The sequence below is a fragment of the Lontra canadensis genome, unplaced genomic scaffold, assembly GCF_010015895.1.
Source record: "Lontra canadensis isolate GAN:19392208 unplaced genomic scaffold, GSC_riverotter_1.0 scaffold50, whole genome shotgun sequence".
Classification (NCBI taxonomy): domain Eukaryota; kingdom Metazoa; phylum Chordata; class Mammalia; order Carnivora; family Mustelidae; genus Lontra; species Lontra canadensis.
Window position 1 is genome coordinate 153,012 of NW_022631044.1, and position 22,234 is coordinate 175,245.

The 22,234-nt window shown below is 35.8% G+C and overlaps 1 protein-coding gene across 7 annotated transcripts in view; it reads right to left on the bottom strand.

Annotated features, from left to right (window-relative positions):
• The window catches only part of ALMS1 (ALMS1 centrosome and basal body associated protein), a 206,604-nt gene that overhangs the window by 27,630 nt on the left and 156,740 nt on the right, over positions 1-22,234 (bottom strand). For all 7 annotated transcript variants that reach the window (XM_032873632.1, XM_032873630.1, XM_032873631.1 and 4 more), the window contains one exon: positions 9,614-10,776. In XM_032873632.1, coding sequence (XP_032729523.1) covers positions 9,614-10,776 — 1,163 coding nt within the window. The remainder of the gene's footprint in view (positions 1-9,613; positions 10,777-22,234) is intronic.

The following is a 22,234-nucleotide window of genomic DNA, read 5'->3' on the forward strand; positions in this document are numbered from 1 at the left end:
AAAGAGTATCTGAAGAAATAATGGTTGGAAACTCCCCAAATTTGATAAAAGACATGAATCTAAAATTGAATTAGTTCAATGAACTAGTAGGACAAGCTCCACACCAAGATACATAATAATCAAACTCTTAAAAGTCAAAGAAAGAACGCTGAAGCCGTAAGAGTGAAGAGACTCATAACATAGAAGGGATCATCAGTAAGTTTAACTGTCACTTTCTCATAAGAAATGTTGGAGGCCAACAGGCGGTAGGATAACATTTAAAGTGGTGTGAAAATCTGAAAAAAGAAATCTGTGTCTGGCAAAACTATCTTTCAAGAATGAAGGTGAAATTAAGATACTCCCAGATAAACAAAAGTTGAAAGAATTCATTACTGGAACACTTGGCCTACAAGAAATGCTAAAGGGACTCCTTCAGGCTGAAATGAAAGAACAAGAGGCAACATGTGGAGCAATAAAACCATATGATGCCCTATGAAGAAATAACACTGGTAAATGTAAATACATAGGTAAATATGAAGGTCAGTAATATTGTACTTCTGGTTTGTAACTCCCTTTTCTTTCCCTATAAGATTTTAAAGATAAATGTACAGGGGCACCTAGGTGGCTCAGTTGGTTAAGTGTCCAACTCTTGATATTGGCTCAGGTCATGAGACAGAGCCCCATCTTGGGCTCCATGCTAGGTGTGGAGTCTGCTTGGGATTCTCTCTCTCTCTCCCTCTGCCCCTCCCCAACTCACATGCACAAACATTCTCTTTCTCAAAAAAAAAAAAAAAAGAAATGCAAAAAAATAATTATAAATCTATGTTAATGGGTACGGAAAGTCTAAAGATGTAATCTGTGAATGTAACAATTAAAAGGGTAAGAGGCAGGGGTACCTAGGTGGCTCAGTCAGTTAAGCATCTGCCTTTGGTTCAGGTCAAGATCCTGGAGTCCTGGGATTGAGCTCTGCATCGGGCTCCCTACTCAGTGGGGAGTCTGCTTCTCCCTCTCCCTCTGCCCCTCCCCCTGCTCATGCTCTCTCAAATAAATAAATCAAATCTTAAAAAATAACAAATAAAGTCTTAAAAAATAAATAAAAGGGTGAGAGGCCAAGAGATACATAAGTGGGAGTTTTTACATATTATTTAAGCTAGATTGGTATCATTTCATGTTATATATTATGTTATATATGTAAGATATTAATTGTATCCCCAAGGTAAGTACTATGAAAATAAATATAAAGGAAAGGAAATGAGACAGGGATCAAAATGGTTCATTACAGGACATCAGTTAAATATAAAGGAAGGCAGGAATTGAGGAATTGAAAAATAAGAAATTTATATAAGACATAAACAAATGGCAAAATTGCCAAAGTAAGTCCTTTCCTATCAGTAATTATTTTAAATGTAAACAGATTAAACTCTCCAATTAGAAGGCAGAGATGGCAAAATGGATTTGAAAAAACATGATCCACTTATGTGTCATCTAAAAAAGACTTCATTAATTCATTCATTTCAAAAACTAAGGTAAAATATTTTTAAAGATTTATTTGTTTTGGGAGGGGAGGAGCAGAGGGAAAATCTCAAGCAGACTCTCTGCTGATCACAGAGCCAGACAGGGACTTGACCTCATGACCCTGAGATCAGGACCTGAGCTGAAATCAAGAGTTGGACATTCAACTGACTGAGCCACAGGTTCCCCATCTAAGGCAATTTAATGGGGTCATACAGACACCTGCATTGAGGCTGTTTTCTTATACAGTTGACCCTTGAACAACACAGGAAAAAGGGGTGCTGACCCCTGAAGGCAGCAGAAAATCCATGTCTAACGTTTGACTCTACCCAAATTAACTAATAGCCTACTACTGACCAGAAGCCTTATAACATAAACAGTTGATTAACCTATATTTTATACATCATAGATATTATATATGTTATAAACTGTATTCTTATAATAAAGCTAGAGAAAAGAAAAATGTTATCATTAAATGAGAAAATACATTTGCAGTATAGAATTATATTGAAAAAAATCTGCATATAAGTGGATATTTTACACCTATGTTGGTCATATCCATGCTGTTCAAGGCTCAATTGTAGTTTAAAATGACATGGAGTGCGACTGATGTTTTAGCCCATTTCAATTAGATTCAATCTTATATTCTCAAGAACAGGATTTGTTGTTGCTGCTACTCTAGTAGTTCCTTTCATCAGAAACTGTCAGATATGTGTGTTGTTCTGGTAATACCCTCCAATCCCAGGCCACTACTTTGAGAACCCATGCAGTTAGGACTTCTGGGTGAGAAAGAAATCCATGTGTTTTTATCACAAAGTCTGTCTTGTCTTTATCACACATTTATCCTGGCAAATGTCAGGGTGTGGTAGACTATATTGGGAATGTTATTGGTGCCATACCATTTTTACCAGATGTTACTAATGGAATGAAGTCATTCTGCTCTGGACCCTCCACAGCACCCACCAGAGAAGGACAGGGTCCTCAACCAATCTCATAAAAGATGTACAGCCCAAACTGCCATCCCCTTGCTGTCCCCCATATCTCCCTCCATTTTGAAAAAGACTCATTTTAGATCCAAAGACACAGTATTTGAAAGTAAAAGGATGGAAAAGATATCCCATGCAAATAGTAGTAATGAAAAGAAAGGTGGGTGGCTCTACTAATACCAGAAAAAAGAGACTTTGAGTTAAAAATCATTATAAGAGATAAAGCAGGGGATTATTTATTGATAAGAGGGTCAACCCATGAAGAAAATATAACAATTATGGACATACACAGCTGACAACGGAACTTCAAAACATGAAGCAAAAATGGACAGAACTGAGTCGAGAAACAGTTCCACATTAATAGCAGCAGACTTCAATACATCACTTTCAATATGATAGTAAAACTAGATAAAAGACGTAAGGAGGGGCGCCTGGGTGGCTCAGTTAGTTAAAGCTTCTGCCTTTGACTCTGGTCATGATCCTGAGACTCTGGGATTCAGCCCCGCATCGGGTTCTCTGCTCAGCAGGGAGCCTGCTTCCCCCTCTTTCTCTGCGCCTACTTGGGATCTCTGTCAGTCAAATAAATAAATAAAATCTTAAAAAAAAAAAAAAAAAAAGAGAGACCAGTAAGGATACAGAGGACTTGAATAACACTATAAACCAACTAGACCCAATAGATATATATACAACACTCCAACCAACAACAGCACAATCCTCTCAAGTGCACATGAAAATTCTCCACAAGAGACCATATGCTAGGCTATAAAACAAGTCATAATAAATTTAAAAGGACTGAAATAATACCAAGTTTATTCTTTGACCACAGTGGACTAAAACTAGAAATCAGTAACAGAAAGAAATTTGGAAAACAAAAGTGTGGTAATTAAATGGTCAAACTATTAATGGTCAAAAAAGAAATTATAAGGGAAATTAGAAAATACTTTGAGATGAACGAAAATGAAAACATACCAAAACTTTGGAATGCAGTAAAGGCTTAATTTAGAAAAAAATTCTTATCTACAAAAGCAGTGCTCAGAGGAAATTTATAGTGGTAAACACCTATACTGAAAAATAATAATAATTTCATAATTTTTTCTTCCAAGTTTTTATTTAAATTCCAGTTAGTTAACATACAGTGTAATATCTGTTTCGGGTGTAGGATTTAGTGATTCATTGCTTACATTAAATGGTAATTTCAAATCAGTAATCTAACTTTAAACTGTAAGGAACTGGGAAAAAAAGAACAAACTAAACCCAAAGGAAGCAGAAGTAAATCATAAAGATTAAGTGGAGATAAATGAAATAGTGACTAGAAAACAACAGGGGTGGATAAATTCTTAGAAACACACACACTACAAAAACTGACTCAAGGAGAAACAAAATCTGAGTAGACTTAAACAACAAAGAGATTGAATCATCAATAAACATTCCCCCAAAGAAAAATGCACGACTAGTGCCTTCACTAATGAATTCTACCAAACATTTAAAGAAAGCATCAATTATTAACACTAGATCTTCCCAAACTCATCCAAAAAATAGACGATGAGGGAACAATGTCCTAACTCATTCTATGAGGCAGCAGACAAACATATCTTAAGAAAATTATAGGTTAATTATCATTTAGAAATAGAGATGCAAAAATCCTCTTCAAAATTCTAGCAAAGTGAATCTAGTAGCAGATGACAAGAATTATGTATCAAGACAAAGGAACAGTTAAGGATTTATCACAGGAATGCAAGGTTGGTTCAATACATGATTATCAATATATACCATATTAATAGAATAAAAGTAAAAAAAGACCCATGTGATCATCCCAGTAGACGCTGATGCATCTGGCAAAAACCACAACCCTTTTATGTTAAAATTACTCAACAAAAAAGAAAAAAAAAGGGGGAACTTCCTTAACAGGATAAAAATCATGTATGAAAACCCAAAGCTAACATCATTCTCAATGGTGAAAGACTAAATGCTTTTTTTCTAAGATCATGAACAAGACTATGATGTCCTCTTTTGCCACTTCTATTTGACACTGTTGATCTGGAAGTTCTAGTGAGACCAATTAGGCAAGAAAAATAAATAATGGGTACCCACATTGGAAAGGAGGAAGTAATATTATCTCTATTCACAGATGACATGATCTTATATGCAGAAAATCCTAAAGAGTCCACAAGAGAACTGTTAGGAGTTAACAAATGAATTCAGTAAAGTTACAAAACCAACATGCAAAAATTCATTATGTATCTATATACTAGCAGTAAACAATGTAAGAAAACAATTATACTTAAAATAGCATCAAAAAGAAAAACTTTACTAAAATTAATATGGAATTTCAAGGGACTCTGAATAGCCAAAACACTCTTGAAAAAGAAGAAAAAGTTGTAGGTCTGACACTTTCTGATTTCAAAATTTATTACCAATATACAGTAAACCCAAGACAGCATGGTATTGGCATAAAGAAAGACATAAAGGCCAACAGAATAGAAAGCCCAGAAATAAACCCTCACATATATTGTTAAATGAGTTTTGATAAGGGTGCCAAGACCATTCAATGGGGAAGTCTTTTTTCAACAAATGGGGCTGAAACAATTAGATATCCACATGCAGAAGAATAAGTTGGAGACTTACTTTGCACCATATACAAAAAATTACCTCAAAATGGATTAAAAACTCTTAGAAGAAAACAGAATAAAACCTTAATGACATTGCATTTGGCAATGATTTCCTGGATATGACACCAAAAGCACAGGCACCAAAAGCAAAAATAGACAAACTGGATTACATCTAAACTAAAAATGCCTGTGTATGCAAGGACAAAATCAACAGAGTGAAAAGGCAATTCACAGAGTAAGAAAGAATATTACAAATTAGGTAGAAGAGGCTAACATCCAGAATATATAAAGAACTCCTACGACTCAACAACAAATTTGAGTAAAAAACAGGCATAGGACTAGAATAGATATTTGTCCAGAGATGATATCCAAATAGCTAATAAGCACATTAAGATGTTCAACATCACTAATCATTAGGGAATTGCAAATCGAAACACAATGACATACCACTTCACACCCCTTAGGATGGCTGCTATAAAAAAACATAACAAGTGTTGGCAAAAATGTGGAGAAATTGGAACACTTGTGCACTGCTGGTGGGACTGTAAAATGGGTGCAGCTGCTGTGGAAAACAGTATGGTGGCTCCTCAAATAATTAAAAATAGAATTATCATATGATTCAGCCATTCCACTTCTGGCTATATACCCCCTAAACTAAAAGCAGGCTCTTGAACAGATATTTGCACACCCATATTTTTGCACACCCAGATATCTGCAAATACCATTTACACACACAGCAACATTATTCACAATAGTCAAAAGATGGAGTAACCCAACTGCCTATAGATAGTTGCATAGATAAGCAAAATGTGCCATATTGTACACAGGAATATCATTCACCCTTCAAAAATAAGAAAATCCTGTTATATGTTACATAATGGATGAGCCTTGAGGATATTTTGCTAAATGAAATCACCCTGCAAGTCAAATAATATATGATTTCATTTATATGAAGTACCTAGAGTAGTCCAATTCATAGAGACAGAAAATAGAATGGTGGCTGCCAGAGGTTGAGCATTAGGTGGAATGAGGAATTGTTTGAGTGGGTACAGAGTTTCAGTTCTGCAAGATGAAAAAGAGTTCTGGAAGATGGTAATGTTTGCACAGTGATATGAATGTACCTAGTACCACCAAGCTGCACACTTACAAATGGATAAGATAATAAATTCTGTTATATGTATTTTACCACAATTAAGAAAAAAGAAAGAGAACAAAAAAAAAATCAAATATGAATAAATTTAACCATGAAGGTGCAAGACTTAGACAACGAAAACTACAAAACATTGCTAGAAGAAATTAAAAACCTAAATAAATTGACAGGTATTTTGTATTCACAGACTGGAAAGCTTAATGTTAAGATGGGAATAAACTCAAAACCAATCTACAGATTTGAAGCAATTAATACCAAAATCCCAATGAACTTTAGGCAGAAATGGAAAAGCTGATTTTGAAATTCATTTGGAAATACAAGGGAGCTGAATAGCCAAAGTAGTCTTGAAAAAGAACAAAACTGGAAAACTCATGCATCTCAATTTTAAAACTTACTACAAAGATACAGTTATCAAATATACTGCAGTAATGGAATACAGATAAGCACGTAGATCAAAGGAATACAACTGAGGGCTCAGAAACAAACCTTCAAATCTATCGTCAATTGATTTTTGACAAAAGTGCCAAGACCATTCAATGGGGAAAGAAAAGTCTTTTTAACTACTGGTGCTAGGACAACAGGATATCCCTGTGGAAAAGAATGATGTCATATCATACATAAAAATTAACCCAATATATATCAAATATGCAAAGGGAAGAGCTAACAAGTATATAAAGTCTTGAAAGAAAATATAGTGATAAATCTTCAATCTTCAAATCTTCAAGAAATCAATGGTCTCTTAGATAAAACAACAAAAGCACAAGCAACAAAAGAAAAAAATAGGACTTCATCAAAGGTAAACACATCAAAGGACAGTAATAAGCAAGTGAAAAGATAACCCAGCGAGTGGGAGCAAATATTTGCAAATTACATATCCAATATGGATCTACAGTCCAGGGGTGGCTGGGTGGCTCAGTCGTTAAGTGTCTGGCTTCAGCTCAGGACATGATCCCAGGGTCCTGGGATCAAGCCCTGCATCAGGCTCCCTGCTCTAAAGAAAGCCTGCTCCTCCCTCTTTGACTCTCCCTGGTTTTGTTCCCTCTCTCACTGTGTCTCTGTCAAACAGATAAATAAAATCTTAAAAAAAAAAAAAAAAAAGAATCTACAATCCAGAATATATAAAAAATTCTTGCAATTCAAAAACAAAAAGATAAACAACTTAAGTGGGCAAACACCTGAACAGACATTTCTCCAAAGAACATATATATGGCCAACAAGCACAAAGAAAGATGTTTAATGTCATTAGCTATTAGGAAAGGGAAAGGCAAATCAAAACCACAATTAAAATAACGAGAATGAGATACCACTTTATACTTACTAGCATCGCAACAAAATGCCACAAAACTAAGTAAATAAAAATATAGCTGGTGAATATAGAGAAATTGGAACCCTCAGACATTGCTGGTGGGAATATAAAATGGTGTATCCTCTGCGGAAAACAGTTTGATAATTAATTAGTAAGCTAAACACAGAATTACCATATGACCCAATACTTCCACTCCTAAGTATATACCCAAAAAGAACTGTAAATAGGTGTTTAAATAAAAACTTACATACAAATGTTCCTATCTGCTTTGTCTTTTACAGTAGCCAAAAGATGGAAACAACCTCAATGTCCATGAACAGATGAATGGATAAATAAAATGTAGTATATACATGCAATGAAATATTATCCAGCCATAAAAACAATAAAGTACTGATACATGCTAGGACATGGATGAATCTCAAAAATATGCTAAAGTGATAGAAGTCTGACATAAAGGTTACATACTCTATCATTTCATTTATATGAAATATACAGAATAGGCACCAGAGAGTGAGTGCTTAATGATTATGAAGTGTCCATTAGAGGGATGAAAGAGTACACAAACCAGATTGTGGTGCTAATGTAAAACACTGTGAAACTCAGTGCCACTGAACTGTACACTTTAAAATGGTTAAATTGTAAGCTTTATGTAAAGTGTGTGTTTCACCACACACAAAAAACCCTCTACCACGATTTTTTTCCCCTATCTCCTCTAATGGAACAAAAAGCCTTCCTCCATATCATTCCCAATTCTTCACCTACTTTAAAGAAAAAAGGTCATATTGTACCATTTACACATGTAAATGTAAATCATTATCATTTAATACCTACCAAAACTCAATTATGAGAAATATTTATGGCAAACTATCTGAATGTCTTGTGCCTCCTTTCCTCTAGACAAGTAGTCTCTAAATTTTTTAATCATGCAGTCCTACGGATAAAGTATTTTTGAGCACAAATTACCAAATTAGATATTTATAAGTTATAAATTATGACTGTACTCATATATTATAAAAGATATAGAGAAATATAAATTTTTAAAGGTTGAGAAAAATATACATCTAACTTTTTTTTTAACACCTCTCTTTCTATACTCTAATGACCCATTCTGCAAGCATCCTTCTTTGGAGAGCACTGCTCTAGATACCCTAAATTTTATTCTTGGGTTAAAGTAACAGTCTGCACTTGCTGACCCCTGGAAATGTACCTTGATCGAACTCCCTAACCTAAGGTCATATTAACCTTATGGGTGTTGTTACCGAATCTCTTGTAAGGATGCTGTTGAAGATTGTTCTATATACCATGGTGCCTTCTTGACGAGGACAGATGAGAAAAATTTCTCTTAGGTCTTAAGAAATATCTGTAACGCTTTTGAATATTTAGTTTGTTTTTATATTACAGATTTACGTAATTGATCACAAAATTCTAGCTACACCAAATGTGAGAAAACAGAGTGAAAGTTGTGGCTTACTTCTGGCAACCATATCCATAGGTATATTGATTGACTTCTCCTCTGGCTTCAACTTGTCTTCCCATCACTACCAACCCTTCATTTATTTATTTTTAAGAATCATGTTGTAGCTCACCCCTCCCTGGCTTCAGTTTAATTTTCTACCATTCTAAATCTTCATTTACTCAAAATAATCATTACTGTATTACTTATGTATGTATGTGAGTGTATATATGGGTATGTATCTGTGTATGTGTTTAAAAGCACCTCAAAATTTCTTGAAAGACAGGGAGGAACGAATAAAAAAAAGCCAGGCACTTTTGGTCAGAATGGAGAACATCCGACACTGGCAGTCCCCTGTGTCAGGGGTTTACTTTGCAGATTCTGAAGCATTTAGTAGCAAAGCCCTTCGTCCAAAGGGTAATTCGTAACTGAGTGTCGATGAAAAGAATGACAACTCACAATAGCACTGTACTACACTTTCTCACTCTTTTCCAGCTGGTAAGAAATGTTATAGTGAGGAAAGGGCAATTGGCTTTTTTTTCGCTTGTGTGCAAAGCTTAACTAAAGAGTCCGTGAAAAAGGCAGTCACATTGCCAGATGGAATTTGTAGCCATGTACCTGGATGTGTTTCCTTCTGGTGTGCTCAGAAGTCATTTGGGGATGAGCCGTATTCAGTGCTTTCTTGTTCTTCTTGTTCCGCCTCTCAAAGAATCTCCTCTGATGGTCGGTGAGGCTGCTGTACAATTTAATTCGCCTGGGTGACAGACAAACTCTTTCTTGGCCAAAAGCTTGGATCAGTCGGGCAGTGTCAATGGTGGAAACAGAGCTGCTCCTCTCATGCAGAGTCACCTCTCTATCTGTTTGGGTCAACATATCTGATTCCACCGGAGAAGTGGTAGTGGAAACAATGTTGGTGGGGGTGTCTGTGAGCAGCTCACTCTCCTCTGAGGGCCTAGAATCTGAAGAAGTATTGTTTCTGTAAGGAAAACCTGGCTGTTTTCTCAGGATATACTTATCAAATTTAATCTGTTCAATTTTAATCTGATTGGGTTTCCCAGCTTGATGAGTAGAAAGCACCTTGCTTTTTTTAAGCTCTCCTGCAGTTTTATGGAATTTCTCTAGGCTCTTATACCGCTTCTTTTTCTGAAGCTTGTTTTTCTGCTGTTGCTGTCTACCACTCCATTCCTTAACATCTCGTTCTCCTCTGCTATCATCTGGTGTGCTTGCAGAGGTCCGGAGAGAGTACGTGATGGGATTCTGAAGAAGTTTAGCCAAACGATCAAGTCGTTCCACCAAGGATAGTTCTTTCCTGTCACTGAACTCAGGAGGTTTCTTTTGCCTCTGTCGCTCCTGATACTTGTTCCAGAGTTCATTCAAACTCACACTGTGCTGAGCTGTTGGCTCTGGGGTGAGTTTAGGATCCTTTTTTTGATCATTAATTAGTTTGTCACTTTTTGGATAATCTCTAGCCCGACTTTTAGCAGTATGCATCACTTCGTTTTCCAAGTTTACATTGATACTGAGGCTCTCTATTCTGGTATAATCTGCCTTCGTCTTTTCCACATTTTGGTGAGGTGAAGGAAGACGAGTGTGTTCTCTTTGTTTGTCTGGATGATGCTGAAAGAAATCTTTCCAAGAATGTCTCATGAAAACACTCCTTCCTAAGGATTCATGGCAAAAATCTTGATCACTTGGTAGGTGCACTGGATGATGAAAGTAAAACTTGGCTGACCTGAAGACAGAATGGGTAGTATTTTCAAATTCTGAATGACATCTGGACTCTGAAAAGGAGAAAGGAGAAGATTCTGAAAGACTTTCAAAATGTTTGCATCCCCTTTAGAAATGGTATTCACACTTAATTCTCTAGATACAGAACAAAGACCTAAGGAAAGAACAGTTTTATATAAAGTTTCAGGGAATTAGCTGCCTCCACAAAGGATTCTAGCCATACGCCTATAGGCCAGACTGATACAATAAAACTTCAATAAAACTTTGACTAAGGGTCAAAAGACTGGGATTCTAGGTTAGATTTTGCCACAGACTGGCTGTGTGACCTTAGGAAGGCAGTTTAGTTCTCTGGATTTTAACAGCAACTGCTGTACATTCACTACCTGCTACATGCAGAGTATTATGATATGTGCTCTGTATCTTTTTCCTTTTAATTCAATTTTATTGATAAAACTGAGAGAGAGGTACTGTTAACCTTATTTTCAGTTAAGAAATCTGAGACTTCATTTTCATCACAGTAATTAAACAGGTGGGATTAAAGAAAAAACCTCTTCATGTGTCTTAGAGGCTTTTAAAATTCCTTTCTCTGAACCATCTTTACGTTTCCTCCCAATTTTTTTTTATTGTGGTAAAATACACCCAACATAAAATTTACCATCTTCATCTCCAATTTTTGACAGCCATTATTCTATAACAAACCAGGCATTTTTAGATATGAGAACATCTTACAATTATAAACCCTAACTGTAAATACTAATATACCCGTTTCTGGAGTTCCAAGTCATGTGGGGAAACAAAGATAGATACGCAACAAAGTAACAACTGTGACTATGGGATCCTTTTCGCCCACAGTATAGATTATTGGCTACCAGAATTTTCATTACTCTGAGAATCCCTAAGACAATTTCCCCAGACTACAATAAGATAGATGGATCTGTTTTTATAGCTAAAGTATAAAAAGACTCTCAAACCTCCCAACAAATAAAAGTCCAGGACCAGACGGGCTTCCACTAGTAAATTCTACTACACATTTAAAGAATACAAAATCAAAGTCTTCCAAAAAGTACGAGGAGGAGGGAACACTTCCAAACTCATTTTATGAGACCACTATTACCCTGACCCCAGACAAGGGCACTACAAGAAAAGGAAATTATAAGCTAATATTCCTAATGAACCCAGGAGCAAAAATCTTCAACAAAAATATCAGCAAACCAAATTCAACAATATATAAAAAGGATCATACATCATCATCAAGTGGGATTTATTGCAGGGATTCAAGGATGGTTCAATATCCATAGTCAATGTGATACACCAAATTAACGAAAAGGAGGATAAAAATAATATATCATCTCAAGAGATGCAGAAAAAGTATTTGAGCAAATTCAATACCTACTTACGACAAAAACTCTCAACAAATAGGTATAGAAGGAATTGACGTCAACATGATACGGTTCATACATGATAAGACCATAACTGACATTATACTGAATGGTAAAAAACTGAAAGCTTTTTCCTTAAGATCAGGAACGAGACAAGGATACCTACTCTTGCCACTTTTACTCAACATACAGTAGTATACAGAAGTCCTGGCCAGAGTAATTAGGGGAAAAAGAAAAAAAAGGCAGTCACTCCTGTCTTCTTCCAATCTGTTCTTCAAACAGTAATCTTCAAAAATGTAAATTAGACCTACCATTTTCTATTTAACAACTTTCTCTTACTCTTAGAACAAAACTCAAACTCCTTAACAAGGTGTACAGGTATCTCACCATGCATTACTATCCTTCTTGATAATTATATTCCAATCATGCTGGCCTTTCCCCTTGTTTCATTAAGTAGCATAAGCAAAGGCATAAAAGCAGGAAGCATTAAGCAAATAGTTGAGTGTAAACATTCAGTTTATGTGGTTATACAATTTGCAAAGTAAAGGCAGTAGATAAAATAAGGTAGGAAAAGTTACTTGGGACCAAAAGAAGAGAGCCTAGAAGTAAGTTTACCCAAATATGATAAACTGATCTTCAATCAGAGTGCTTAGAATACCCAGAGGGGGAAGAACAGCCTCTTGAACAAATGGCGTTAGAAAACTAGGTATCTGTAGGCAAAAGAATGAAATGGACCCTGACCTTACGTCATACACAAAAGTCAACTCATGGGGTGCCTGGGTGGTTCAGCTGGTTAGGCGTCTGCCTTCGGCTAAGGTCATAATCTCAGGGTTCTGGGATCGAGCCCAATGTCAGGCTCCCTGCTCAGCAGGGAGTCAGTGTGCTTCTCACTCTTCCTCTGTCCCTTCCCCTGCTCATGCTCTCTCTCTTTCCCAAATAAATAAATCTTAAAAAATCAACTCAAAATGGATTACAGACTTACATGTAAGACCTGTAACTATAAAACTCCAAGAAGAAAACAAAGGGAAAAGCTTCATGACACTGATCTTGGGAATGATTTCATGGATATGACCCCAGAAGCACAGGCAACAAAAACAAAAATAAACAAGTGGAACTACCTCAAAATAAAAAGGTTCACCTTGCCTATCCACTACTATAGGATGTATACCTTAGAAAGAAAAGTAACCTCTTACATACCATTATCAAACCCATCTAATTTTCCATTGATATGATACTAATGTGAAGTTTATGTTCGAATTTCAGCAACTTTCCCCAAACTGTTCTTTGTAGTAATTTTTCTCCCTGGGCTAGAGTCCAATCTAGGATCATGACTACATTTAGCTGCCATGTCTCTTTAGTATCCTTTAATCTAGAACAGTTCTTCAGCTTTTGTCCTTCACGACACCTACATTTTTGAAGAGGACTGACCAGTTATTTGTTGAATATCCTTCAATTTGAGTCCTTCAATTTGAGTTTCTGTGAGTTTCACTGTGATTAAAGTTATGCATTTTGAACAGTTCTATAGGAGTGATGTGTCCTAAGTACATCGCATGTGAAGTACTTAATTTCAATGTTTCTTATTACTGGTGGATGTTAATTTTGATGTCCAAAGTTCTCTACTGCAAAGGTTAACTTTTTTCCCTTTGAAATTAATGAGCAATGTGGGAAGATATTGTGGAATATCTTGAGGCTGAATAAATACCCTTCTCCCCGGTAAGTTTTCACTCACTGGTTTTATCATCCACTGATGATTCTTGCTTAAATCTATTATTACTAAGAAGATTTTCTAACTCTATTTTTCCTCCTATGTTTAGTTGGACTGTACTATAAAGAACAGCCTCCCCTTTTCTTATTATCTAATCAATGAATAATGAATCTTATCTGTTTTAAAATCCATATGGATGCATGAGTTTATTTATATTATTTTTAATTATGTTCAGTTAGCCAACATATAGTGCATCATTAGTTGTTGATGTAGTGTTCAATGATTCATTGTGTATTATACCCAGTGCTCATCACAACACGCCTGATTTTTTTTTTACTATGCATGACTTTTTTAAACCTTTTGATTTAGAATAGTTTAGTCTCAGAAAAACTGTGAACACAGTACAAATACTTTTCTATAATTCATGCCCAGTTTCTTCTATTATTAACACCTTCCATTAATGTAGCACATTTTTTATGTTTAATGAACCAATAAAGATGCATTGTTATTAACCAAGGTCTACACACTCTCTGATTTCCTTAGTTTATACCTAATGTTCTTTTTCTGTTCCACGATCCCATACAGAAATATTGCATTACATTTAGTTATCCTATCTCCTTAGGTTATTCTGGTCTGTGACAGTTCCCCAGATTTTTCTTGTTTTTCATGGCCCTGACAGTTTTGAGAAGTACTGATCAAATATTTCACAGAATGTTCATTTGGGTTTTTGATGTTTTTCTCACAACTAGGCTGGTGTCATACATTTTGGGAAGGAAGACTTTAAAGTGCCATTCTTATCACATATTAAGGGGACATACCATCAACATGACTTATCACTGTTGATGTTAACTTTGACTAGCTGGCTGAGGTAGTCAACCCTGTTTATCAGGGTTCTTCACTATAAACTTACTCTCTGTCCCCTTCCTATGCCAAACTGCTGGGAAGGAGTTTACTTTGAGCAATCCACTCTTAAAAAGGAAGGAGTATGCTCTGTCTCCTTAAAGGTGGAGTGTCTACATACTCCATACATATTCAGACATCTGGAATTCCGCACAGAATTGTCTATTTGCTCCCATTATTTATTTATTTCTTTAATTGTTTATATATATTAATATGGACTCATAAAAAAGGACAAAAACAACTGAAACTAAAGGCTGGTTCTTACAAAAGGTTAACAAAATATTTACCCCTTGGTTATCATTCAGTATTACTATTTGCTCAACTTGTGGCAACTTTCGTCCCTTGCAGCTCTTTTACTTGGCCCTTGTGTCCCCTTGGCATTCTTATCATTGTCAGGTTTTCTAACTTTCCAGCACTAAAGATGCTCCTGGCTCTTCTTCTATATTTTTTGTTCTAACTGTAGAATCAGCCTATTTTCCCAGGAGCCCTGAAAATATGTTTTTGTGGGTCTCATTTCTGCTTTTTATTTTTACTTTTTATGCTTTTTCACTCATGGTGCTTATGAGTTTGGTATTTGGGGGAATATTTTGAGGTCCCAGTTGAAATTTCTTCAGAGAGATGTGTATCTGCTTCAGCCTTCAGGCATATGAGTTGGCACTACGAAGCTAGGGCCATTTTAAATAAAATTCTGGGCTGGAGAATTTTCAGATAACACATAGTCCATTGCACCAATAAATTGTACCAGTGCAAAAAGTTGGTCTGCAGTTACAAATTTCAGGATAAATTTGCCACTGCCTTCTTTCCCTGAACCCATTACCAAGGTTGAGAAAGGCGAACTTCCTTGTTTTATTCTTTTGCATGGATGTGTTTATTTCTTATTTATTATTTTACTTAGATTGCAGCCTACCGGAAACCCAAGAAGGATTTTCCCACTATCAGTGTGCCCTAAGTTCTATATTTTGTTCCGGACTTCATGTAGACATTAAAAATAAATCCCAGGGCAACCCTCTCAGGTCCCCTCTCTCTTTGGGAGCTTTGTACCATTGCTCAATAAACTTCACTATCACTCAATAAACTGCTTTGTTGCTCACCACAAAACAAAAAGAAAAAAAAAATCCCAGATCTACAGAATTCAGCTGAAACCTTAGGGTGACAGTTTGCTTTAGTGCTTAATTATCTCTATGGTGGGCTCCTGCTTTCACCCTGTTTTTGGGACCTGAAGATGTTTAACTGCCATGTCAACTCTGGTAAGTGTTAGAAGATAGTTGTGAGGGATGTCTGGGTGGCTCAGTGGGTTAAGTGTCTGCCTTCAGCTCAGGTCATGATCCCAGGGTCTTGGGATCGAATTCCACATCAGGTTCCTTGCTCAGCGAGGAGCCTGCTTCTGCCTCCTGCTTGTGCTCTCTCTCTCTCTTCCTGACAAAATCTGAGTGAGGAGTCTGATGCAGGGCTTGATCCCATGACCCCTAGGTCAAGACCTGAACAGACACCAAAAGTTGGGAGACTTAACCAAATGAGCCACCCAGATGCCCCAGGTACAGCTATATCTTGGGAAAATTTATGGTTGTAAATGCCTATAAAAAGCAAGCAGAAAGATCTCAAGTAAAAAACCCTAAACTTCCACCTTAAGCATTAGAAAAAGAGCACACTAAAACTAAAGCAAACAGAAGGAAGGAAATTATAAAGATTAGAGTAGAAATTAATGAAATAGAGAATAAAAAAGGACAAAAACAATCAAAACCAAAGGCTGGTTCTCATAGGAGATTAACGAAATAGACAAACTTTAACTAGATTAACCAAGGGAAAAAACTAGGAAGACTCATATAAAAAATGAAATAGAGAACCAACTTATTACTGATAAATATAAAACTAATGTCAGCATTCTAGATCTAGAAGGTGATCAGGGAGCCTGATGCAGGGCTCAGTCCCAGGACCCTGGGATGATGACCTGAGTTGAAGGCAGAACCAGCTGAGCCACTCCGGCACTGCTGACATTCTGTCTGAGTATGGTTTTAGCTGTGGATTTTTCATAGATGCCCTTTACCAAATTGAGGAAGTTCCCGTCTATTCCTAGTTTGTTGAATGTCTTTATCAACAAAGTGGGGGAAAGAGGAGGTTGGATTTTGTTAAATCCTTTTTTTGTGACTTTGAGATGATCAAGTGAGTTTGTGTTTTAGTTTGTTGATTGATTTTTAGATATTGAACCAATCTTGTATTTGTGGGATAAATCTCATTTGCCGAAGGTATATAATATTTTTTATGTGTTATTAGATGTTAGTTTGCTGGTATTTTATTTAGGCTTTTTGTATCCATATTCATAAGAGATCTCAGTCTAATTTCTTGTCATGTCTTTGTTGGATTTTATTATCAGGATAACACTAGCCTTATAAAATGAATTGAGAAGTGTTCCCTTCTCTTTATTTCTTAGAAGAACTTATAAAAAATTAGTTTTAATTCTTTAAATGTTGATAGAATTCAAGGGTGAAGGTGTCTGGGCCTGGACTTTCCTTTGTAGGTAATTTTTTAAAATTACTAACTCAAACTCATCATTTATTTTCAGTCCATTCAGATTATCTGTTACTTCTTGAGTTGTTTTCAGTAGTTTATGACATTCTAGGAATGATTTGTCTATTTATAAATAAATAAAATCTTTAAAAAAATAAAAATAATCTTTAAATAAAATTTTTCAGATGCCCATAGAACATTTCTAAAGAGCTTTATTGATATAATGCACATACAATTCACCTGTTTATTGTGTACAATTCAATGGTTTTTACCCTATTCATAGGTGTGTGCAGCCATCAACAGTTGATTTTAGAAGTGTTTTTATAACCTTAAGAACAAACCCTATATATACCCTTAGCTATCACCCATCTTACCCCCTCATCACTCCCCGCCGATCTACTTTGTCTCTATAGATGTCTATATTCTGGACTTTAATACAATAATTAATTAATAGGGAATCATATAAAATGTAGACTTTTGTGACTGGCTTCTTTTAACTCAGCATGATGTCTTCAGGTTCATGTAAGTTATAACATATAGCGATATTTTATTCATTTTGATGGCTGAATAATATTTCATTGTATGTATATGCCACAACATTTCATCCATTTGCCCATTAATGGACATTTGGGTTGTTTCTACCTTTTGACTATGATAAATAATGCTTCTATATAAATATTCATATTTATATATAAGTTTTTGTGTGGATATTTATTTTCATTTCTCTTGGGTATATACCTAGGAGTAGAATTGCTGGGTTATATGGTAATTTTAAATTTAATCATTTAATGAACTCTCAGACTGTTTGCCAAAGTTGCTGCATTATTTTACATTTCCACTTGCGGTATATGAGGATTCCAGTTTCTCAACAACCTCAATAACACTTCTTATTATCTGACTTTTTAAAAAGATTTATTTATTTGAGAGAGCGCGCAAGTTTGGGAAGGAAATGCAGAAGGAGAGGGAGGGAAAATCTCAAGCTGAGTGTGGAGCCTGATGCGGGGCTTGATCCCACGACCCTGAGATCACAACCTGAGCCAAAACCAAGAGCTGGATGCTTAACTGACTGTACTCCCCGAGTGCTCCCTGACTTCTTTTTATTGTACCTATTCTAGTGGGTATCAACTGGTATACATTTTGCTGTTGATTTCTTTATTTTTTTGTCAGAGAGAAAGGGAAAGAAAGATAGAGAGCAAGCACAAGCTCCAGGCAGAGGGAAAAGCAGACTTCCCACACAGCAAGAAGCCTGATGCAGGATTCAATCCCAGCACCCTGGAATCATGACCTGAGCCGAAGGCAGACACTTAACTGACTGTGCCACTGGGGTGCCCTCTCAAGATTTTTTAAAGCATTCAAACATTTATACGGATCTATTAGATCACCCTCATTATTTGCATTATTCTCAGAAGTATTTTTAACTATGCTTTTTATAAACAATTTCATTTCTATGATCTCTCATTAGGTAAGCATGCGTATTCAGCCTTTCTACTATTATTCTATAGTGTCCATTTCTCTTTGAAGATTCTCTACAGAGTTTTGTTAGTTTATGGTCTGTTCTGCATTTCTCCCATCCCCAAGCAATGTTCTCTCCCCCCACTTAAAAACTTTTTCATTTTCATTTTATACATATTTTTATGCTAATCCATGGTTGAAGATATATGTGTTATAGCCTCACAGTGGATTGCAAATCAGTGTAAAAATATTCCTCCTTGATTACTGCAACACTTGGGTGTTGTCTATATTAATATCATGTCTCCAAATTTCTTTTTGATATGACTCTAGTTTTCCTTTTACTTTCAACGATTCTGAGTCACTTTATTTTTAATGTGTCTGCTATATAGCATGAAACTGAGTTTGTTTTTAACCCAATCTGAGTTTTTAAAAAATTGATTAATTTATTCCATAAATGTATATAGCGTTGTTTTGTTTTCTTTCTAGCATGCCCCGCAGCAAGGGCGGAGCACGATGTGGGGCTCAAACTCTCAACCATGAGATCAAGACCTGAGCTGAGATCAAGGGTCGGAGGCTTAACCAACTGAGTTGCCCAGGTGCCCCAATGTTTACATAGTCTCATATGTTCTCCATTCTCTATTTTATAGTATTTTTTTCCTTTTCAGATCTTATTTATTTATTTGGGGGATAGAGAGAGACAGAACACGAGCAGGGGGAGGGGAAGAGGGAGCCAGATGTGAGACTTGACCCAGGTCCCTGAGATCAGAACCTGAGCTGAAGGAAGACACTTAAATGACTGAGCCACCCAGGCACCCGGTATTTTTTCTTTTGTTACAAATTTACCTTTTTCTTTTTCCTTCCCTTTACTCTCCCGTGACTCCTATCATTTTTCTAAATATTTCAGATGTTTTATACTTTAATTTTTTTTAGTTTAATTCTTTTAGAAGTAACTTTTATAATTTAAAATATTATAATTTTACACATGTATTTCTTGATTTATCAACTTAGAAGATGAAATTTATCATCTTAAATTTATCTTTATCAACTTAAAAGATAAAATCTCACTTACATTTCTTTTAGCCTGCCTTTCTTTCTGCCTGTCTCCTTGCTGATTTTTCATTTCGTTTTTTTGCCTTGCTTCTTCTGTGTGGATGTCCGCTCTTTTTCTTTGAAGTTCAGTACTCTCACCTGTGTATGTCTGGGTGTTGATTATTATACACAGATTTTTCTCTAGGACTGGGGTATGGCCTTTTAAATTATAGGTTCAGTTTTCCTTAGATATCTTATTATTTTTTGTTGCCTTCTTTAGAGACCACTAACAGTTATCACTATGTTAGACTTCCACTGTCATTCCTCAAATTATTTTTTCCAATTGCTTTCATTTCCTTTTTCTGTTACAATTCTTTTCCTTCAATTTGTTCTCCGATCCCCTAAATCTCTTTACCTCTTGTTATTACCTAAACTTTATTTAACACATTTCATGTCTTCTGTAATTATTCATGGCACAAAACATTCAGGAAAAACTTTCCTGTCTTATAGAATATGTTTTTACAGCTTGCAGTTCCACCTTTGTTTTTCCAAGTTATGTCTCCGACACTACCAATTGCTGAGCTGCAATTTTGTTTTTTCATCTTATTCATTTTTTTTAATTGTGGTAAAAAACATCCAACATTAAATTTACCATCTTAACCATTTTTAAGTACAAAGTTCAGCAGTGTTAAGTATATTCACACTGTGTGCCACAGAATTCTAGAACATCTTCATCTTGCAACATTAAACACTATATCCACTAAACACCAATTCTCTCTCTGCCCTCTCTACCAGGCCTGTGCAAATACTTTTCTGTTTCTAAAATTCTGACTACTTTAGATACATACTTCATAGATATGAAACACACAATATTGTCCTTTTGTGACTGGCTTATTTCACTGAGCACAATGTCTGTGAGTTCATCTATGTTGTAGCATGAGAGGACTGCCTTCATTTTTAAGGTTACACGATATTCTACTGGATGTATGTACCTCATTTTCTTTGTCCATTTGTCTGTTGATGGACATTTGGGTTGTTTCCATAACTTGATTAATTGTAAATAATGCTGTGATGAACATAAGTATGCATATATCTCTGGGATTTGGTTTGAATTATTTTGGATACATACCCAGAAGTGGGATTGCTGAGTCATGGTAATTCTATTTCAAATTCTTTGAGGAACCGTGATACTATTTTCCACAATGGCTGCAACACCATTATATTCACACCAACAGTGCACAAGAGTTCTAATATCTCTGCATTGTTGGGACAATTGTTACTTTCGGTTCTTTTTGCTCACATCCTAATGGGGTATGGAGTGATATCTCATTGTGGTTTGTGATGTGCATTTCTCTGATGATTAGTGATTTCGAGCATCTTTTCATATGTTTGATGGTTAGTCATAAATCTTAGGAAAACTCTATTCAAGTCCTTTGCCCATTTTTTAAATTGGGTTTATTGTTGAATAATAGAAGTTCCACGTATAATCTGGATATTAACCAATAACCATGATTTGCAAATACTTTCTCCCCATTCCCTAGGCTGCCTTTTCATCCTGTTGTGCCCTCTAAGGCAATTTTCAATTCTGAGTAGTATAATTCATTTATTTTTGCTTTTGTTGCCCTGCTCTTTTGGTGTCAAATCCCAGAAATCCATGCCAAATCAAATGTCATGAAGCTTTTTCCCTTGTTTTCTTCTAAAGGTTTTTTAATTTAGCGGTTATACTTGATCTTTCATCTATTTCGAGTTAATTTTTGTATATGGTAAAAAGCAAGAGTTCACAACTTCATTCCTTTGCACGTGGATGCCCACTTCTAACACCATTTGTTGAAGTGTACTTTATCCACTGTGTAGTCTTGGCACCCTGTGGAGAATCATTTATCTTATCTATTGATCTTGATGTGAAGTAGCTGCAACTGGACTATACTCAAAATACAAATATGAATAGATCAGCTCTTTGACTTCTTTCCTTATCTAGGTATGTTCTATCTTCCTCTAAGAGGTAAAGTTTGACACCTAGGTAGTAATGACTTATGTTCTTTTTTTCTTTTTTTAAAGATTTTATTTATTTATATAAGAGAAAGAGAAAGAGCACGAGAAAGGGAGGGGCAGAGGGAGAAGCAGACTCCCTGCTTAGCAGGGAGCCTGATGTAGGACTCGATCCCAGGACTCCAGGATCATGACCTGAGCCAAAGGCAGTTGCTTAACCCACTGAACCACCCAGGCACCCAGTAATGACTTATGTTCTACATGTTCTTTTATGTTAGAAATAGGGGGCCATGGGTAAACATTGCCTTTTACTTGGCTTTTACTATTTTTTTTTTAAGTCTGTATTGAGGCTCTTTTAGTCTTTATCACAGTCTTCTGAAATGCCTTCAGATTTTAGGCTTTCCCCTGTTTTAGTACTGAGACATGATACTTCTATTATTATCAGCCTTAATTTAAGTATTTACTTGTAATCCTGTTTCTAAGTTCACAAATCTTTTCCCAGAGGTTACAATTATTTTACATAATAAAGTGATTTGCATGAGAAAGCAGGAA